The 22,011-nt window shown below is 51.1% G+C and overlaps 1 protein-coding gene across 1 annotated transcript; it reads left to right on the top strand.

Annotated features, from left to right (window-relative positions):
• The first annotated feature begins 10,558 nt into the window (after positions 1 to 10,558).
• LOC140459013 (urokinase plasminogen activator surface receptor-like) lies at positions 10,559 to 18,272 on the top strand. Its single transcript, XM_072553726.1, has 5 exons — positions 10,559 to 10,614; positions 12,622 to 12,744; positions 13,099 to 13,236; positions 14,749 to 14,892; positions 16,339 to 18,272. Exons 1-5 carry the CDS (start codon positions 10,566 to 10,568, stop codon positions 16,593 to 16,595), a joined length of 711 nt encoding a protein of 236 aa, XP_072409827.1. The 5' UTR covers positions 10,559 to 10,565; the 3' UTR covers positions 16,596 to 18,272.
• Positions 18,273 to 22,011: the final 3,739 nt, after the last annotated feature.

Raw genomic sequence — 22,011 nt, 5'->3', positions numbered from 1 at the left:
GAAACTGAGATGGTTCTCCTGGGAGTGGAGGTGGTGAAAGGGGGAGATGGAATGGGAGTGTTCAGAGTCGTGAGGGGCTTTGGCCAAGTCAATGAGGAGAAACTGCTCCTGGGGTAGGAGAGGCAGGGGGCACCAGAGAGACTCAGATTGAAGGGAATCAGGAAAAGAGCCAGCGAAGGGAGACTGTCAGGCACACTGTCTCAGATACAATGGATGTGCAGCTCTGGGACAGATTTCCCGAAAGGGCAATGGGTTAAAATTCCAAAGGTGCTTTCGGGGCTGGTACAAATCCAAATAAGTCAGCGGGAAGGGAATGGTGGGCAGGAGAAATTGGGGAGCTACTTCAAAGAGCCAGCACAGAGAGGATGGGCAAAATCAGCTCTTTTCCAATCGCAGCATTATACAATTCCACAGTTTATTAAGCAGCCAGTTCTGTCCCAGTACGACGGGATTGAAATAGAGCTGGACAAATTGGTTAGAAACTTCCGGATGAATGCTACATGAAAGAACACTGAATGTTCTCCACTGCATCCCTGGTCAAACTACATCCATAAAATAATATCAAAAACAAGCTTTATCTGAAGGACTGAGCACTTATTGCCTCCAGATCTTGTAGTGCTCATGGCAACAGGTACTACACATCAGAAATGCTGCCTTCGTTATGAAGCTGCTTTGTGTATGCGAAGGTACACAAACCTTTCTTTATTTGACTGACAAGAGTCTGCAGGTGAGAGGGATCTAGAGGTAGACATGTACGAAATGATGATGCATCAGTGTCAGCCGCACTGTCAAAGGGTCAGTGCTGAGGGAGTGTGCACTGTCAGAGGGTCAGTGCTTAGGGAGTGCCGCACTGTCAGAGGGTCAGTGCTGAGGGAGTGCCGCACTGTCAGAGGGTCAGTGCTGAGGGAGTGCCACACTGTCACAGGGTCAGTGCTGAGGGAGTGCCGCACTGACAGAGGGTCAGTGCTGAGGAAGTGCCGCACTGACAGAGGGTCAGTGCTGAGGGAGTGCCACACTGTCAGAGGATCAGTGCTGAGGGAGTGCTGCACTGTCGGAGGGTCAGTGCTGAGGGAGTGCCACACTGTCAGAGGATCAGTGCTGAGGGAGTGCTGCACTGTCGGAGGGTCAGTGCTGAGGGAGTGCTGCACTGTCAGAGGGTCAGTGCTGAGGGAGTGCCGCACTGTCAGAGGGTCAGTGCTGAGGGAGTGCCGCACTGACAGAGGGTCAGTGCTGAGGAAGTGCCGCACTGACAGAGGGTCAGTGCTGAGGGAGTGCCACACTGTCAGAGGGTCAGTGCTGAGGGAGTGCTGCACTGTTGGAGGGTCAGTGCTGAGGGAGTGCTGCACTGTCAGAGGGTCAGTGCTGAGGGAGTGCTGCACTGTCGGAGGGTCAGTGCTGAGGGAGTGCCGCACTGTCAGAGGGTCAGTGCTGAGGGAGTGCCACACTGTCAGAGGGTCAGTGCTGAGGGAGTGCCACACTGTCGGAGGGTCAGGGCTGAGAGAGTGCCGCACTGTCAGAGGGTCAGTGCTGAGGGAGTCCCGCACTGACAGAGGGTCAGTGCTGAGGGAGTGCTGCACTGTTGGAGGGTCAGTGCTGAGGGAGTGCCACACTGTCAGAGGGTCAGTGCTGAGGGAGTGCCACACTGTCGGAGGGTCAGGGCTGAGAGAGTGCCGCACTGTCAGAGGGTCAGTGCTGAGGAAGTGCCGCACTGACAGAGGGTCAGTTCTGAGGGAGTGCTGCACTGTCGGAGGGTCAGTGCTGAGGGAGTGCCACACTGTCGGAGGGTCAGTGCTGAGGGAGCGCTGCACTGTCAGAGGGTCAGTGCTGAGGAAATGCCGCACTGACAGAGGGTCAGTGCTGAGGGAGTGCTGCACTGTCCGAGGGTCAGTGCTGAGGGAGTGCTGCACTGTCGGAGGGTCTGTGCTGAGGGAGTGCCGCACTGTCGGAGGGTTAGTGCTGAGGGAGTGCCGCACTGTCGGAGGGTCAGGGCTGAGAGAGTGCCGCACTGTCAGAGGGTCAGTGCTGAGGGAGTGCTGCACTGTCGGAGGGTCAGTGCTGAGGGAGTGCCGCACTGTCGGAGGGTCAGTGCTGAGGGAGTGCCGCACTGGCTGAGGGTCAGTGCTGAGGGAGTGCTGCACTGTTGGATGGTCAGTGCTGAGGCAGTGCTGCGCTGTCAGAGGGTCAGTGCTGAGGGAGCACTGCACTGTCGGAGGCACAGTGCTGAGGGAGTGCCGTACTGTTGGAGGGTCAGTGCTGAGGGAGTGCCGCACTGTCGGCGGGTCAGGGCTGAGGGAGTGCCGCACTGGCGGATGGTCAGGGCTGAGGGAGTGTCACACCGTTGGAGGGTCAGTGCTGAGGGAGTGCCGCACTGTGGGAGGGTCAGTGTTGAGGGAGTGCCGCACCGCCGGAGGGTCAGTGCTGAGGGAGTGCCGCACTGTCAGAGGGTCAGTGCTGAGGGAGTGCCACACTGTCAGAGGGTCAGTGCTGAGGGAGTGCCACACTGTCGGAGGGTCAGGGCTGAGGGAGTCCCGCACTGACAGAGGGTCAGTGCTGAGGGAGTGCTGCACTGTTGGAGGGTCAGTGCTGAGGGAGTGCCGCACTGTGGGAGGGTCAGTGTTGAGGGAGTGCCGCACCGCCGGAGGGTCAGTGCTGAGGGAGTGCCGCACTGTCAGAGGGTCAGTGCTGAGGGAGTGCCACACTGTCAGAGGGTCAGTGCTGAGGGAGTGCCGCACTGTCAGAGGGTCAGTGCTGAGGGAGTCCCGCACTGACAGAGGGTCAGTGCTGAGGGAGTGCTGCACTGTTGGAGGGTCAGTGCTGAGGGAGTGCCACACTGTCAGAGGGTCAGTGCTGAGGGAGTGCCACACTGTCGGAGGGTCAGGGCTGAGAGAGTGCCGCACTGTCAGAGGGTCAGTGCTGAGGAAGTGCCGCACTGACAGAGGGTCAGTTCTGAGGGAGTGCTGCACTGTCGGAGGGTCAGTGCTGAGGGAGTGCCACACTGTCGGAGGGTCAGTGCTGAGGGAGCGCTGCACTGTCAGAGGGTCAGTGCTGAGGAAATGCCGCACTGACAGAGGGTCAGTGCTGAGGGAGTGCTGCACTGTCCGAGGGTCAGTGCTGAGGGAGTGCTGCACTGTCGGAGGGTCTGTGCTGAGAGAGTGCCGCACTGTCAGAGGGTCAGTGCTGAGGGAGTGCTGCACTGTCGGAGGGTCTGTGCTGAGGGAGTGCCGCACTGTCGGAGGGTCAGTGCTGAGGGAGTGCCGCACTGTCGGAGGGTCAGTGCTGAGGGAGTGCCGCACTGGCTGAGGGTCAGTGCTGAGGGAGTGCTGCACTGTTGGATGGTCAGTGCTGAGGCAGTGCTGTGCTGTCAGAGGGTCAGTGCTGAGGGAGCACTGCACTGTCGGAGGGACAGTGCTGAGGGAGTGCCGTACTGTTGGAGGGTCAGTGCTGAGGGAGTGCCGCACTGTCGGCGGGTCAGGGCTGAGGGAGTGCCGCACTGGCGGATGGTCAGGGCTGAGGGAGTGTCACACCGTTGGAGGGTCAGTGCTGAGGGAGTGCCGCACTGTGGGAGGGTCAGTGTTGAGGGAGTGCCGCACCGCCGGAGGGTCAGTGCTGAGGGAGTGCCGCACTGTCGGAGGGTCAGTGCTGACGGAGTGCCGCACTATCGGAGGGTCAGTGCTGAGGGAGAGCCACACCGTCGGAGGGTCAGTGCTGAGGAAGTGCCACACCGTTGGAGGGTCAGTGCTGAGGGAGTGCCGCACTTTCGGAGGGTCAGTGCTGAGGGAGTGCCGCACTGGCTGAGGGTCAGTGCTGAGGGAGTGCCGCACTGTCGGAGGGTCAGTGCTGAAGGAGCACTGCACTGTCAGAGGGACAGTGCTGAGGGAATGCCGCACTGTTGGAGGGTCAGTGCTGAGGGAGTGCCGCACTGTCGGCGGGTCAGTGCTGAGGGAGTGCCGCACTGGCGGAGGGTCAGGGCTGAGGGAGTGTCGCTCTGTGGGAGGGTCAGTGCTGAGGGAGTGCTGCACTGTCGGAGGGACAGTGCTGAGGGAATGCCGCACTGTTGGAGGGTCAGTGCTGAGGGAGTGCCGCACTGTCGGCGGGTCAGGGCTGAGGGAGTGCCGCACTGGCGGAGGGTCAGGGCTGAGGGAGTGTCGCTCTGTGGGAGGGTCAGTGCTGAGGGAGTGCTGCACTGTCGGAGGGTCAGTGCTGAGGGAGCGCCTCACTGTCGGAGGGTCAGTGCTGAGGGAGTGCCGCACTGGCGGAGGGACAGGGCTGAGGGAGTGTCGCTCTGTGGGAGGGTCAGTGCTGAGGGAGTGCCGCACTGTTGGAGGGTCAGTGCTGAGGGAGCGCTTCACTGTCGGAGGGTCAGTGCTGAGGGAGTGCTGCACTGTCAGAGGGTCAGTGCTGTGGGAGTGTTGCACTGTCGGAGGGTCAGTGCTGAGGAATTGCTGCGCTATTGGAGGGTCTGTGCTGAGGGAGTGCCACACTGTCGGATGGTCAGTGCTGAGGGAGTGCCGCACTGTCGGTGGGTCAGTGTTGAGGGCGTGTCGCTCTGTGGGAGGGTCAGTGCTGAGGGAGTGCCACACTGTCAGAGGGTCGGTGCTGAGGGAGTGCCACACTGTCAGAGGGTCAGTACTGAGGGAGTGCCGCACTGTCGGAGGGTCAGTGCTGAGGGAGAGCCACACCGTTGGAGGGTCAGTACTGAGGGAGTGCCGCACTGTCGGAGGGTCAGTGCTGAGGGACTGCCGCACTGTCAGAGGGTCAGTACTGAGGGAGTGCCGCACTGTCGGAGGGTCAGTGCTGAGGGAGAGCCACACCGTTGGAGGGTCAGTGCTGAGGGAGTGCCGCACTGTCGGAGGGTCAGTGCTGAGGGACTGCCGCACTGTCAGAGGATCAGTGCTGAGGGAGTGCCGCACTGTCAGAGGGCCAGTGCTGAGGGAGTACCACACTGTTGGAGGGTGGCGCTGAGGGAGTGCCGCACTGCCATGAAAGATCTTACGCTGTTTATTTTTGTGAAAGAGAAGGCGATGTCTCCCAGGCATCAACCGATAGGAATCAGCCAGCCCCTCTCAGTGAATCTCGCCATCTGGTTTGTTGTCTCTGGGAGCTAGCTGTGTGTAAATGGGCTGCTGCATTTCCTACTTTGTGAGAGTGGGACTCTCCCAACAAGCACATTACCTGCTGGGAAGAGGTTTGGGACCTCCTGAGACTGTTGTGACGTTTTGGGGTTGTGAGCTGCTTTGTTAAATGTGACGCTCGAGAGGAAATACTGAAGACAGGGAGTTGGCAAAGTGGCAATACTGAAGACAGGGCATGTTTGTGGTGTCCTGCCTCTGGGAGTAGCCTGTGAAAATTTGCATTTCTTTTGTTCATTTTCTTTATCGTTCCGACCTGTTGTCAGGTTTGTGCAGTAACCACCGAGCTGCTTTGGATGAAATTTGGAAATCCCCATCCACCTTTTTCATTTTTTGGATCCCCATGTCGCAAGAACGTTTCTCCAGAGATAATGAGGAAATTGAAGGTTGTTATTTGTTCGACTTAATTTTTGCTTATTGCTGTCTGTTGTCAAAAACTCCCTCTCATTGCCATTGCATGCCTGAATATTAATCATCACCCTTTTACCCCTTCCAGAGGAAGGTTTGGAATGTTCCAGAAACAGCCTGCACATCTCCCCTGGAGGAAACTACCTCCCTTCAGGGAGGGTTTGATGATCGGGGTGGGGAGATAGATTGAAGGTAAGGGACAGGAGGTTGAGAGGGAATGTGAGGAAAGGTATTTTCCCTCAGAGGCTGATGGATATCTGGACCTTGCTGTGTCTATTCCGAGAAAGGCAGAAGCCCTCTTTGAAGAAATATTTTGATGTGCACTTGCCCAGGCTATGGACCAAGTGCCAGACAATGGGATACAAACAGTTCGGTGCTTGTATTTGACCAGCATTGAAGCGATGGGCTGAAGGGTCTTTCAATGTGCAGGAGAGCTCTGTGACTGTCTGAATCCAACCATCCCAGAGGCAAGGCTCTCTGTCGAACCAAGTGTTGGACCACAAAGCAATGGCAACGATTTTGCATTTACATGACGCCCTTCCACGTTGCTCAACCGCCCGGGACAATTGACAAGAGGGGCTTTTGAACAAAGTGTGACGCTCAGCCACTGGGGGATTTGAGGGACAGGTGACCAAAGAGTTGGTCAGAACCAACCTTTTAAACAACGGCCTTTAAGGAGAAGTTGAGGAGGGAGCATGGGGGCTCGGGCAGCTGAAGGCATGGTCAGCAAAGGTTGGAGTGAATGAGGGTGGGAGTGAACAAGGCCAAGGAGATCAAGAACAGTCAATCCCAAAAGAGATCAATCAGGTCCCAGGGTGGTCCTCAGCGAAGAGCTTTGGGAGGAAGAGTGAGGGAGGGGGAGTTGGGTCATTTGAGCAACGAAGAGTGAAGATCAGAAAAGGGCAGGAGTCAGAATTCTTGCACTGTCTAAGCTAACGTGAGGACTGATGGAGGAGGAAGGTGGAGAGATGGAGTGAAGGGAGCAGGGGTGGGGCTGAGAGGACCTGAGATGGGAGAGGGCATGGGACACGGCAGAGAAACTGGACACCAACTCAGAGCTGGAGTTAGGGTAAAGGGGCAGGTTTCCAAATGGGATTGGGGATGGGAGGTGGATGGGGAGGGAAGGTGGGATACACTAGTGGGCTGGACAGCCTCAGGTGGGGAACCCAGATGAGTCAAGCTCTCCATCAGGATCCCTGTTACATTCCCAAGCTGCATCTCAATTACCGCATCAGGCGACTGACTGTGTGGAGTTTGCACATTCTCCCCACATCTGCGTGGGTTTCCTCCGGGTGCTCCGGTTTCCTCCTACACTCCAAAAATGTGCAGGTTAGGTGAATTGGCCATGCTAAATTGCCCGTAGTGTTAGGTGAAAGGGTCAATGTAGGGGAGTGGGTCTGGGTGGGTTGCGCTTCGGCGGGTCGGTGTGGACTTGTTGGGCCGAAGGGCCTGTTTCCACACTGTAAGTAATCTAATCTCAGAGTGTGGACCGAGCGATGAATGAAGAGAGGACGCTATCTGGTACATCCTGTAGGAACTGGGGAACATCTGTCAATTTATCTTTCTTTTAGAGAGTGAGGGACAAAGAATGTAGCAGAGACACAGAGTGTGTGTGTGTGAGAGAGAGAGAGAGAGAGAGAGAGAGAGAGCAATGACATCCTTGGCCATAATCAATCACTGGGGGCTAAAGCAATTGAGCGAATACTTTCATGTGTCTCTTTCCCCAATAAAGTTCTTCCATCCTCCATCAGCTGGGATCTCTCAAGTGCATCAGCCAAACATAGGTGACATGGTGACTCAATGGTTAACACTGCGACCTCACAGCGCCAGGGACCGGGTTCGATTCCAGCCTTTGGCAACTGTCGGGGTGCAGTTTGCACATTCTCCCCATGTCTGTGTGGGTTTCCTCCGGGTGCTCCGGTTTCATAGAACATAGAACATAGAACATAGAAGAATACAGTGCAGTACAGGCCCTTCGGCCCTCGATGTTGCGCCGATCAAAGCCCACCTAACCTACACTAACCCACTATCCTCCATATGCCTATCCAATGCCCGCTTAAATGCCCATAAAGAGGGAGAGTCCACCACTGCTACTGGCAGGGCATTCCATGAACTTATGACTCGCTGAGTGAAGAACTTACCCCTAACATCTGTCCTATATCTACCCCCCCTTAATTTAAAGCTATGCCCCCTTGTAATAGCTGACTCCATACGTGGAAAAAGGTTCTCACTGTCAACCCTATCCAACCCCCTAATCATCTTGTACACCTCTATCAAGTCACCCCAAACCTTCTTTTCTCCAATGAAAACAACCCCAAGTGCCTCAGCCTTTCCTCATAGGATCTTCCTACCATACCAGGCAACATCCTGGTAAACTTCCTCTGCACCCGTTCCAGTGCCTCCACATCCTTCCTATAGTATGGCGACCAAAACTGCACACAATATTCCAGATGCGGCCGCACCAGAGTCTTATACAACTGCAGCATGACCTCAGGACTCCGGAACTCAATTCCTCTACCAATAAAAGCCAGTACGCCAGATGCCTTTTTCACTGCACTATTTACCTGGGTGGCAACTTTCAGAGATCTGTGTACATGGACACCAAAATCCCTCTGCTCTTCCACACTACCAAGTATCCGACCATTAGCCCAGTACCCCATCTTTTTGTTACTCTTACCAAAGTGAATCACCTCACACTTGGCTACATTGAACTCCATTTGCCACCTTTCTGCCCAGCTCTGCAGCTTCTCTATATCCCGCTGTAACCTGCCACATCCTTCCTCACTGTCTACAACTCCTCCGACTTTCGTATCATCCGCAAACTTGCTCACCCAACCTTCTAACCCTTCCTCTAGGTCATTTATAAAAATGACAAACAGCAATGGTCCCAAAACAGATCCTTGCGGAACACCGCTAGTAACTGCACTCCAAGATGAACCTTTGCCATCAACTACTACCCTCTGTCTTCTTCCAGCCAGCTAATTCCTAATCCAAACCTCCAACTCACCCTCAATGCCATATCTCTGTATTTTCTGCAGTAGCCTACCATGGGGGACCTTATCAAACGCCTTACTAAAATCCATATATACTACAGCTACCGCTTTCCCCTCATCTACCTCCTTAGTCACCTTCTCAAAGAATTCAATAAGGTTTGTGAGGCACGACCTGCCCTTCACAAAACCATGCTGACTATCCTTGATCACATTATTCTTATCCAGATGTGCATAAATCCTATCCCTTACAATTCTCTCTAAGACTTTGCCCACAACAGAAGTGAGACTCACTGGCCTTTAGTTACTAGGATTATCCCTACTCCCCTTCTTGAACAAGGGAACCACGTTTGCTAGCCTCCAGTCCTCTGGCACTACTCCTGTATACAAAGAGGACACAAAAATCAAGGCCAATGGCTCTGCAATCTCCTCCCTTGTTTCCCAGAGAATCCTAGGATAAATGCCATCAGGCCCAGGGGACTTATCTATTTTCACCCTTGCCAGAATTTCCAACACCTCTTCTCTACATATCTCAAAGCCATCCATTCTACTTATTCGTGCCTCAGTATTCATATCGACAACAATGTCCTGTTCCTGAGTGAATACTGACGAAAAGTATTCATTCAGTGCCTCCCCAATCTCTTCAGCCTCCACACGCAACTTCCCATTACTATCCTTGATTGGACCTATTCCTACCCTAGTCATTCTTTTATTCCTAACATACCTATAGAATGCCTTAGGGTTTTCCCTAATCCTACCAACTAAGGACCTTTCATGTCCCCTCCTTGCTGCTCTTAGCTCTCTCTTCAGGTCCTTCCGGGCTACCTTATAACTCTCAATTGCCCCTATTGAACCTTCACGCCTCATCTTTACAAAGGCCGCCCTCTTCCATTTAACAAGGGATTCCAATTCCTTATTAAACCACGGCTCCCTCACACGACCCTTTCCTCCCTGCCTGACAGGTACGTACTTATCAAGGACATTCAATAGTTGCTCCTTGAACAAGTTCCACATATCAATTACGCTCTTGCCTTGGAATCTACTTTTCCAATCCACACATCCTAAGTCATGCCTCACCGCATCATAATTTCCCTGCCCCCAGCTATAACTCTTGCCCTGTAGTACACACTTATCCCTCTCCATCACTAGAGTAAAAATCACCGAATTGTGGTCACTGTCCCCAAAGTGCTCACCTACCTCTAGTTCTAATACCTGGCCTGGTTCGTTACCTAGAACCAAATCCAGTATGGCCTCACCTCTTGTTGGCTTATCTACATATTGTGTCAGGAAACTCTCCTGCACACATTGTCCAAAGATGTGCAGGTTAGGGTGGATTGGCCATGCTAAATTCTTCCATAGTGCCGAGGGATGTGCAGGTTAGGTTGGAATTGCCATGGGAAATTGTCCCATAGCGTCCAGGGATGTGCAGGCTAGGTGGGTTGGCCTTGGAAAATTGTCGTCTAGTGCCCAGGGATGCGCAGGTTAGATGAATTGGCCATGAGAAATGCATTGGGTACTGGGTGGACCTCTTTGGAGTGTTGGTGCAAACTTGATGGGCCGAATGGCCAGGTTCTATGCAGTCAGGGTTCTGTTTCAGACTTTATCATGAAATGCTCCCTAACCCCCCCTAACCACTATACAGAAAGACACCTTACTATTTAGCTTGTTCAGTTTGACGGAAACTAAATGGATGAAGAGTTGATAAGAGGCCCCTATAAAGGAGGCAGGTTTTTAGGTCCATCCCCATTCCCCAGTCAGTGAACCACGGCTTTTCAGGATGAGACCAGCTCCATCTTCCATTGCCCCAGTTTCCACTGATGCCTGGGGTTTTATGCTGGAACTGAGCCAGTAATCACCTCAACAGCTGGAGCCTGAGGGCTCGAAGGGCGGGACCTTCACTAGCAATTTAGCTCTTGTTCTGTTAGGGATTTTTTATTTTACCTTCCTTTCACGTCATCCAGCCTATAAAAGTAATAACGTTTCTCTATTCTCAGTATATTCAGCAGCTCCTGACGCCCAGATGGAGACAGACAGCAAGATGAAGATCCTACTGGCAGCAGTGCTACTCACTGTCTTGGTCACACAAGGTAAACTTTCCGTGCAGACAATGTCTGTTCTTAATATCTGTCTAATCTCTCATTGCACACTTTTCCTTCAGAAATATCCATTTCATGACAGTAGACTGATGGAACAGGACATCGATTTCTCTCAGATGGTCAGATCCAATGGTTGAGACAGAAAAAGATCGTGTTGGGTCTTTTCAATTGCAATGCTCAAATTTTCAAACGTGCACGGTTATCATGTGTTACTACAGAGTGATATTCCCCCCATTGGGGATTGAGTGTCAGTGTGTGTTATTACAGAGTGATATTCCCCCCATTGGGGATTGAGTGTCAGTGTGTGTTATTACAGAGTGATATCCCCCCCATTGGGGATTGAGTGTCAGTGTGTGTTATTACAGAGTGATATTCCCCCCATTGGGGATTGAGTGTCAGTGTGTGTTATTACAGAGAGATATCCCCCCCATTAGGGATTGAGTGTCAGTGTGTGTTATTACAGAGTGATATTCCCCCCATTGGGAATTGAGTGTCAGTGTGTGTTATTACAGAGTGATATTCCCCTCACTGGGGATTGAGTGTCAGTGTGTGTTATTAAAGAGTGATATTCCCCCCATTGGGGACTGAGTGTCAGTGTGTGTTATTACAGAGTGATATCCCCCCCCCATTGGGGATTGAGTGTCAGTGTGAGTTATTACAGAGTGATATTCCCCCCATTGGGGATTGAGTGTCAGTGTGAGTTATTACAGAGTGATATTCCCCCCATTGGGGATTGAGTGTCAGTGTGTGTTATTACAGAGTGATATCCCCCCATTGGGGACTGAGTGCCAGTGGTGTGTTATTACAGAGTGATATCACTCTCATTGGGGATTGAGTGTCAGTGTGTGTTATTACAGAGTGATAATCCCCCCATTGGGGATTGAGTGTCAGTGTGTGTTATTACAGATTGATATCCCCCTCATTGAGGATTGAGTGTCAGTGTGTGTTATTACAGAGTGACATCACTCTCATTGGGGATTGAGTGTCAGTGTGTGTTATTACAGAGTGATATTCCCCCCATTGGGGATTGAGTGTCAGTATGTGTTATTACAGAGTGATATCCCCTCATTGCTGGTTGAGTGTCAGTATGTATTATTACAAAGTGATATCCCCCTCATTGAGGATTGAGTGTCAGTATGTATTATTACAGAGTGATATCCCCCTCATTGAGGATTGAGTGTCAGTGTGTGTTGTTACAGAGTGATATTCCCCCCATTGGGGATTAAGTGTCAGTGTGTGTTATTACAGAGTGACATCACTCTCATTGGGGATTGAGTGTCAGTGTGTGTTATTACAGAGTGATATTCCCCCCATTGGGGATTAAGTGCCAGTGTGTGTTATTACAGAGTGATATCCCCCTCATTGGGGATTGAGAGTCAGCGTGTGTTATTACAGAGTGATATTCCTCCATTGGGGATTGAGTGTCATTCTGCATTATTACAAATTGATATCACTCTCCCCCCGACGAGTTTTTAATATTGATATGTTTAATTAAACTGTGATAAACTCTTTGGCGTTGAGTGTTCACATATATTATTCTTGTCTGTGTGCTGTGCAACTTGGGAGTGCTGTGATGAGTAACTCACTGCTGACTTCTCTCAGTAGCAGCAGTGTGTACCAGCTACAAGATGCACTGCAGAAACTCACCAAAGATCCTCAGGCAGCACCTTCCAAACCCACGGCCACTTCCATCTAGAAGGTAAAGGGGCAGCAGAGATATGGGAACACCACCCCCTGCAAGTTCCCCTCTGAGTCCCTCACCATCCCGACTTGAAAATGTATGGCCGTTCCTTCAGTGTAGCTGGCTCAGAATCCTGGAGCTCCCCCCAATGGCATTGTGGGTCTTCCGACAACCTGGGGATTGCGGTGGTTTAAGAAGGCAGCTCACCCCCTCCATCTCACGGAGGGCAACTAGGGACGGGCAATAAATACTGGCCCAGCCAGAGACACCAACTTTCCAAATCTGTGTTAAAATTTACATTTTATTGTTTACTGCAGGTTTCTCACTGCAATGCCACAGCTGTAACAGTCTGAGAGGCAACTGTGCGTTAAACACAACCATAGACTGTAACAGGACAGTCCATTCCACTTGCCGGTCAATTAGTGTCAACACAGTAATTGGTAAGTACTGTGTAATCTTGAAAGTTTTCTTCTTGAGGTTGATTCAGCAGCAGCAAGCCTATTAATGGAGAAAAATATCTCAAACTGCTTTATATGCTGTAGTTTCATTCACTATCCTCACTAATAGTGGATGAGAAAAGTGCTATCTCCAAGTTTGTTGATGACACAAAACTTTGTGGGAAGGTAAGTGATGAGGACAGCACAAAAACTCTGCTGTGACAGGTGAAACATGATTTTATAAACTTCTGTAAGGTCACTCCCTCACCCTCCGATGCCCCAGGGTGAGGTAGAGAGTTGTACTGACTGGCTCTGAGTGGCTTTGTGGCTGTAACGTGATGTGATTTCCTTTGTTAGGTCCCTCAGACAGCAATTACCTGATAAGTGGCTGTGGGGGTTGTTTTGGTCTCGTCACCTTCAACAGCGGACTGGTCTCTCATTATGTGCACACGACCTGCTGCAGTTCCAACCTCTGCAATGACGATGTCGAACCAGGTAAGGTAGCGATATGACACAAGATATCAGGAAGAGGGCTCGGGTGGAGAGGCACCACAATGCGTCCCTTTCACCTTTAGCCATTGGAACGAATGCAGAAGGCAGATCCTCAAACGTACTGAAGGAACTGACATTTACACTTATAATCAGGTCATAAACTCAAGGACATTCCACAGCTCCCACTGTGAAATTGTGGAAGTGTTGTACAACAACAGACAGCTAGTCTTAGTCCCTTCCCAAGAATAGTGATACAGTCATGACCTTCTCGAGTTTTGTTCTGATGTTTCAAGTGATGTCAAGGAACAAAACCTGGGTCGTGGTATCTGGACGTACCTGATAGAGTGGGCAGGACCGTCATCTTTCACATCAATCCGTTGGATCAGTGCTTTCTCTGTGTTGGTTCACTCCCTTTTAGTCCCGCCCCACCACCAGTCCCCACCAACCTTGTCCAGAACCCCACCTGGTTATTTTACCACTTCTGAAGCTGCCTGGTTCAGTCGTGTCCTTCAGGGAAGGAAATCTGCTGTCCTTACCTGGTCTGGCCTCTAGACAATGGGATCGACTCTTAACCAACCACTGGCCAATTCAAAACGTGTGATAAATGCTGACTCAGGCAGTGACAGCTACCTCTAAAGAGAGAGTCCAAACAAAAATTGAGCATGTTACTTTTGCTTCTTTAACCAATAATGTTAAGTCTGAACCATTTGGTTACTGACCCTTCCACTAATTGGTTCAGTTTCTCCCTATCCACACTCTCCTGACCCTGTATTATTCTGAACACTTCAACATACAAATATATAAATCAGGAGCAGAGGCTGGTCATTCAGCTCATTGAAACTGCCTGCCATTCAGTCAGAGCATCATCCTTCTTGTCATTGCATTAAAATTCCTCTTTTCCAACTACCCCTGAAAAACCCCCAATTCCCTCTGCCTAATCTACCTCTGTCGTAAAAATACTCAAAGTTTCTGAGGCAAAAGGTTCCAATTTGTTGCACAATTCCCAATCATGTCATCGTATTACAGAATTATAGAGATGTACAGCACGGAAACAGACCTTTTGGTCCAATTCATTCATTCCGGCCAGATATCTTAAATCTAATCTAGTCCCATTTGTCAGCACTTGGCCCATATCCTTCCAAACCCTTCCTATTCATATACCCATCCAGATGCCTTTTCAAAGTTGTCGTACCAGCCTCCACCACTTCCTCTGGCAGCTCATTCCATACACGTACCACCCTCTGTGTGAAAAAGTTGTCCCTTAGGTCCCTTTTGAATCTTTCCCCTCTCACCCTTAACCTATGCCCCTCTAGTTCTGGACTCCCCCACCCCAGGGAAAAGACTGTCTATTTATCCTAACTTTAACCTTCTCTTCCCAAGGGAGAACCATCCCAACTTTCCCAATGCATTCCACATGAGTATTAGTGGGCATGGTTCTGAGATCTTACCAACGCTTTGAAAGGTTCTGAGAAGCAGATTGGGAGTGACTCACGCTGCTCTCTGTTTGTGTTCCAGACGTAGAGAACAGCACGCTGAATGGGTTGGAATGTTACTCATGTTATGCTGTTACGGAGATCGGGTGTAATAGCACCAGGGACAAAGTGAAATGCAGAGGACAACAGGATCGCTGCATCCACACATCAGGTCACAGCAGAGGACGTAAGTATTTATTTAGCACCTCACCTGTCGGCAGAAACAACGTAACGTGGTGAATATTATGTTATAGAAAGAGGATAGCAGGAGCATATCCTCAGTTGAAACTGACAGAACAGGGATGCAGGCTGGTTTGGCAAGTGGGCAAAAGATCCAGCAGGTGTGATATAATATTGTAAAATCAGGAGTTGTTTACATAGGACAGGGAAACTAAAGAATAAGTAAGGGTATCACTTAAATAGAGAATGGCTAGGGATTTCCGAATTGCAAAGGGTTCCATGTGTTTGACTGCACATTTCCCCAAGGATTAGTGACCAGGTAAGGGATGTAATCAGGAAGGGTCATGGGATGCTATCTTTCGTTATGAGAGGAATTGACCCAAATAGTGTGAAGGTTACGCTTCCTTTATGTGGGGTGATACTGTGAATGGTTTTGGTCTCCTTACTTAAGGAGGGATGGAACTGGATCGGAGCTGGTTCAGAGGAGGGGAACCGGATTGATACTTGGAGTGAGGGACTTTTCTAGGAAAGGGTGGGGTGGCACGGTGGCTCAGTGGTTAGCACCACTGCCTCATGATGCCAGGGACCCAGGTTCGATTCCAACCTTGGGCGACTGTCCATGTGGAGTTTCTCTGGGTGCTCAGGTTTCCTCCCACTGTCCAAAGATGTGGAGTTTAGGGTGGATTGGCCATGGGAAATTGTCCCATTGTGTCTCGGGATGTGCACGTTGGGGTGGATTGGCCATGGGAAATTGTCCCATTGTGTCTCGGGATGTGCACGTTGGGGTGGATTGGCCATGGGAAATTGTCCCATTGTGTCTCGGGATGTGCACGTTGGGGTGGATTGGCCATGGGAAATTGTCCCATTGTGTCTCGGGATGTGCACGTTGGGGTGGATTGGCCATGGGAAATTGTCCCATTGTGTCTCGGGATGTGCACGTTGGGCTGGATTGGCCATGCAAAATTGTCCCATAGTGTCCAGGGATGTGCAGGTTAGGGTGGATTGGCCATGAGAAATTGTCCTATAGTGTCCAGGGATGTGCACGTTGGGCTGGATTGGCCATGGGAAATAGTTCCATAATGACCAGGAATGTGCAGATTAGGGAGGATTGGCCATGCTAAATAGCCCCATAGTGTCAAGGGATGTGTAGGCTCGGTGCATTAATCAGCGATAAATGTTTAGGAATAGGATAGGGGAATAATTCTGGGTGGGTTGATGTTTGGAGGGTCGGTGTGGACTTGTTGGGCTGAATGCTCCCATTTGACAGTGTAGGGATTCTATGAGACTGGGCTAGTTTCCCCTGGAGGTTCGGGCTGAATGGCCTCCTCCTGTTCCTGTGCAGTGCTTTGGCATTCAGACGACGAAATAGGTGATGGGGGGGGGGGTTCGAAGTGAGACTCTCTCCCTCCATCTGAAGGCATCAGTCTGATGGCCCACCCTTTGTTCCAAACAGTGGACCCCAGGACGTTCGTGATGAAAGGCTGTGCTTCTGACTTCCTCTGTCGAAATCCCGGGGCTCTCGCACTATTCACCTATGAGGCGACAGCGGCTTTCTATTGCTGCAAGGATGGCCTGTGCAACTTGGAGTCGCGGAACTTCACCCAGACCACCACTCTGGGCCCCAGCACCACGTCCACCGCAAGCCCAACTCAACTGAGCAGCCCCCTCGTCATGGCTGTCCTCCTGGTCTTCCTCAGACTGGTGCTCTGAAGCACAGTGCCTCAGTCTTCACCCTCTCGTCGGTTGGCTGCAGGAGCCCCTGGGTGGAACTAGGGGCATCTTCAGAGGGAGAGTCATTCTCAACATGCTCTGTGTGGTCAAACCTTCTCATCTACAGATTTACAATCTCCCCTCAATCTCCTGATGGGAGACGTTTCTCAGCTAATTCCCTCACATACCTGGTTGTACAGTAGCTATTCTCTTGTGGTATTTGCTTAGTGGTGGTTATATTCCTGTAATGTTTGATCCCAACATGAGCAAGAGGCCATTCAGCCAATTATATCTGTGACAGATGTCTTCTAGATCAATACCACCTTAATCCTACTGCCCCATTCTCTCCTCATAGCTGTAGCAATCCACAAACTAATCCCACAGCCCAATTCTCTCCCCATGGCCCTGTATCAACCCCCAAACTAATCCCACAGCCCGACTCTCTCCCCAAAGAGCTGTATCAACCCCCAAACTAATCCCACTGCCCTGCTCTCTCCCCATAGCCCTGTATCAACCCCCAAACTAATTCCACTGCCCTGCGCTCTCCCCATAGCCCTGTATCAATCCCCAAACTAATCCCACTGCCCCACTCTCTCCCCATAGCCCTGTATCAACCCCCAAACTAATCCCACTGCCCCGCTCTCCTAATAGCCCTGTAGCAACCCCCCAAACTAATACCACTGCCCCACTCTATCCCCATAGCCCTGTATCAACCTCCAAGCTAATCACACTGCCCCGCACTTACCCATGTCCCTGTATTAGTCCCCAAACTAATCCTATTGTCTCAGTCTCTGACTCCCCATGATCTTGGATCAACCACAAATCCATGTTAATGCCACACTACATTTTAGAACACAGGGCTGGAGGAAGTCACATTTCACAAATCAATCTCTCTGATGTACCCAACAGCAAATGAGGAACTGCGATTGCTGGAACATTAGCTTTACTGTTTAATTAAGCCAACTTTCTGGGTAATTCTTTCCCATAGCTGATAAGAATGTGGAATTGAGCAGAATTATTCACAACTCTGCAACTCTGCAATCAGGCAGTCTTTCTCTATCTCCTCTGTCTCACTGATCCAATTCACCATGTTTAAGTATTGGTCACACATCTGGGCAAGTGATATCGAAAATCTATGTTTCAACATGTAATTAGGGGGAAGTGTTTCTTCGCTTTTTTTTACTGAATGAGGTATTGGTGGGGCACATAATGACTTTGGCCAGGCTGATATGACTCTTGAACGTGATTGGGGAGCACCGTGAGTGTGTAACGGATGGGTGTATTCTCATGGGTGGCCTTTCCCATCTTCGTGATATCCCCCAGCTCCAGAGCCAAGTAATTGTCCTGACCTGCTGTTCCTAAAAACTCCATCTTGGGAAGCAATCCACAACTTATCAAAAGGGAACACTGGCTTAAGACAGTTTGATCGTAGCTGAGATGCCCCTTCAATGAAGAATAGGAACAGGTTGGTTCTGAGTGCTGGAGGCAAAGGGGTAACATAAGGGCAGCTGAATTCAGGGGATACCTGTGGGATTAAGGTTTGCGAGAGAGAGAGATAGCAGTCTGATCGCACTGCAACATCCCGCTGAGTGCTCTGTAAAGAGTCACACTCAAAAGGAGAATAGGCTTTGGTGATGGAAATGGAAATGTTTACAAATGGCCGATGACCTGTAATAAATTATGACAATAAATTTGTAAGATCTTAAACAAATGAGTCTTTCAGCTGATCGTTTGTGACGGCTCCTAACCTGTTTCCCAGTAACAATCAAATACTTCCACCAGAGCAGACCTGGGGACCATCATAAACCCATCCGACTGGGAGTTCATGGGGGTGTCTGCAGAGAGTAGGGAGCACGTGGACCTCATTATAACAGGGCGGAGGGAGAAATGGATCAGAAAGGGACAGTTAACGATAAACTGGATAAACACATGAGGAAGGAAAGAAGGATATGATGATGGGGATAGGCAATGTGGCATTCCCTCAGCACTGACCCTCTGACAGTGCAGCACTCCCTCAGCACTGACCCTCTGACAGTGCAGCACTCCCTCAGCACTGACCCTCTGACAGTGCAGCACTCCCTCAGCACTGACCCTCTGACAGTGCAGCACTCCCTCAGCACTGACCCTCCGACAGAGCATCACTCCCTCAGCACTGATCCTCCAACAGAGTGGCACTCCAACAGAGCATCACTCCCTCAGCACTGACCCTCCAACAGAGCATCACTCCCTCAGCACTGACCCTCCGACAGTGCAGCACTCCCTCAGCACTGACCCTCCGACAGAGCATCACTCCCTCAGCACTGACCCTCTGACAGTGCCCACTCCCTCAGCACTGACCCTCCGACAGAGCATCACTCCCTCAGCACTGACCCTCTGACAGTGCCCACTCCCTCAGCACTGACCCTCCGACAGAGCATCACTCCCTCAGCACTGATCCTCCAACAGAGTGGCACTCCAACAGAGCATCACTCCCTCAGCACTGACCCTCCAACAGAGCATCACTCCCTCAGCACTGATCCTCCAACAGAGTGGCACTCCAACAGAGCATCACTCCCTCAGCACTGACCCTCTGACAGTGCAGCACTCCCTCAGCACTGACCCTCCAACAGAGCGGCACTCCCTCAGCACTGATCCTCCAACAGAGTGGCACTCCAACAGAGCATCACTCCCTCAGCACTGACTCTCTGACAGTGCAGTGCTCCCTCAGCATAGACACTACGACAGTGCGGCACTCCCTCTGCGCTAACCCTCCGACAGTGCGGTACTCCCTCAGCACTGACCCTATGACAGTGCAGCACTCCCTCAGTACTGACCCTCCGACAATGCGGCGCTCCCTCAGCACAGACCCTCCGACAGTGCATCACTCCCTCAGCACTGATCCTCCGACAGTGCGGCGCTCCCTCAGCCCTGATCCTCCGACAGTGTGGCACTCCCTCACCACTGACTCTCCGACAGTGCAGCACTCCCTCAGCACTGATCCTCCGACAGTGCAGCGCTCCCTCAGCACTGACCCTCCGACAGTGTGCACTCCCTCAGCACTGACCCTCCGACAGTGTGCACTCCCTCAGCACTCACCCTCCGACAGTGCAGCACTCCCTCAGCACTGACTCTCCGACAGTGCAGCACTCCCTCAGCACTGACCCTCCGACAGTGTGGCACTCCCTCAGCACTGACCCTCCGACAGTGCAGCACTCTCTCAGCACTGACTCTCCGACAGTGCAGCACTCCCTCAGCACTGACCCTCCGACAGTGTGGCACTCCCTCAGCACTGACCCTCCGACAGAGCAGTGCTCCCTTAGCACTGACCCTCCGACAGAGCAGTGCTCCCTTAGCACTGATCATCCGACAGTGTGGCACTCCCTCACCACTGACTCTCTGACAGTGCAGCACTCCCTCAGCACAGACCCTATGACAATGCGGCACTCACTCTGCGCTAACCCTCCGACAGTGCAGCACTCCCTCAGCACTGACCCTCCGACAGTGCGGCACTCCCTCAGCACTGACCCTCCGACAGTGCGGCACTCCCTCAGCACTGACCCTCCGACAGTGCGGCACTCCCTCAGCACTGACTCTCCGACAGTGCAGCACTCCCTCAGCACTGACCCTCCGACAGTGCAGCACTCCCTCAGAACCTGCCCTGGAACAACCTGCTCACTTTACCATCCACCTCAGAACCTCGGCATTCGACTGGACAGGAATGGAACACAAGCCAACGACAATGACTTGCATTTACGTAGTGCCTTGAATGTAGGACAATGCCCCATGACAATTCAGGAGGGGGCTTTCTTAACCTGTTTGTATTAATCTCAGGTGGGGCACAGTTGTTTGGAGAAAACCCAGACAGACCATTGCTCAGAAATGATCTCTCCTGTGAGACAGCAGCTGATCCAAATGGGCAGAGGGATGACCATTTGTTGAGATTTTAACATGCAACCAATCTTAGACAAGTCGATTCTCGTATCTGTTGATGATTTACTCTTCCTTGTACTTCCTACCTTGCTGACACCTGAAGGAATACCCTGATATCTATTTGGCTGTGAGAAGGAGAGCATTTCAGCACATCATTCTGAGAATTGTGCAACAACAGAGGCCAATTGGCCCATGATGTCTGTGCTGGCCTTTCCTCTGAATCGCTGCTCTCTCTCTCTCTGCGGCCTTTAAATTGATCTCCCCCCAGGTGTTTATTGAATCCCCTCTTCTAAAGCTGCCCCTCTTCTGTGTCAGGAAATGCATTCCAAATCCGAACTGTTCGTTCCCTGACTGGTCCCCTCAAGCCAGTTGAGCAAAGGTGACAGATTCAAGTCTCATGTTCGACCAACTACCCCCTTTTGCAGAATGGACTTTCACAAATGGTTCTGGGGTGAAAAATTCCGTTCGTGAGATGGAGTGGAGAGTTTTGAGCTACCGTAGTCGGAGAGGTTTTCAAAATCTTCAGGTTGCTGGTTAGAACAGGTAGGGAATGAATGGTCCCCACTTGTAAAAGCATTCAGAATGAAATGCAGAGTAATTTGCAGCAGGAATGCAAGAGTCATGAGAACCCGCTTTTTCACACGTGTGGTATTGGTCTGGAATGTATTGGCAGCAAATGTGGAGGGGCAGGTTTCAGTCAGGAATTCAGGAGAACACTGTATAATCATTTAAATGGAACCAATGAGTAAGAGTATGGGGAAGAGGCAGAGGGATGGTATTAAGTCATGATGGTCATTCGGAGAGCCAGTGGGTTGAATGGCCTGCTTGTGATTTCACAAAAAACAATTTTTACGACGTCACTGATACCTTTTTGTCAAATCAGTTTAAGTCTGCACTGAATCTTTAACCTCGAGTTATAGAGTCATACAGCATCAGACTGACCCTTCGGTCCAACTCATCCATGCCAACTAGATATCCTAAAGTGAACTGCAGGTCGTTCTGCTTTAATGCGTGTAATGCCAATGCAAACTTGCTGTAACGCGATTGATGAGTTGGGGACACTGTTTGTAAAGTGCAAACTTTTAAAACATGTGTTGGCTGTAACACGATTACACCACCAATACTTTAAACGCTGTCTCTCAAGCGCAATTTTTCTATAGCATGGGTTTGCACAAGAACATAGCCGTCACGTTATAGAAGAACTGACGTTAGTCCCGTTTGCCTGCATTTGGCCCATATCCCTCTAAACGCTTCCTATTCATATACCAATCCAGATGCCTTTTAAATGTTGTCATTGTACCAGCCTCCATCACTTCCTCTGGCAGCTCATTCCATACACGTACCACCCTCTGCATGAAAATGTTGTTCCCCAGGTCCCTTTCAAATCTTTCCCGTCTCACCCTAAACCTATGCCCTCTAGTGCTGGACTGCCCCATCCCAGGGAAAAGACCTTGTCTATTCACCATATCCATGCCCCTCATGATTTTATAAGCCTTTGCAAGGTCAC

Source organism: Chiloscyllium punctatum, chromosome 34 (assembly GCF_047496795.1).
Source record: "Chiloscyllium punctatum isolate Juve2018m chromosome 34, sChiPun1.3, whole genome shotgun sequence".
Taxonomy (NCBI): Eukaryota; Metazoa; Chordata; class Chondrichthyes; order Orectolobiformes; family Hemiscylliidae; genus Chiloscyllium; species Chiloscyllium punctatum.
The sequence above is the reverse complement of the archived record's forward strand: the minus strand, read 5'-3'. Positions and strand labels throughout refer to the sequence as shown.

Coding starts and splice junctions, on each gene's coding strand:
- LOC140459013 (XM_072553726.1), top strand. CDS start 10,566: ATGAAGATCCTACTGGCAGCAGTGCTACTCACTGTCTTGGTCACACAA. Junction 13,237..14,748: donor CAATGACGATGTCGAACCAG/GTAAGGTAGCGA, acceptor TTTGTGTTCCAG/ACGTAGAGAACAGCACGCTG. Junction 14,893..16,338: donor ATCAGGTCACAGCAGAGGAC/GTAAGTATTTAT, acceptor TGTTCCAAACAG/TGGACCCCAGGACGTTCGTG.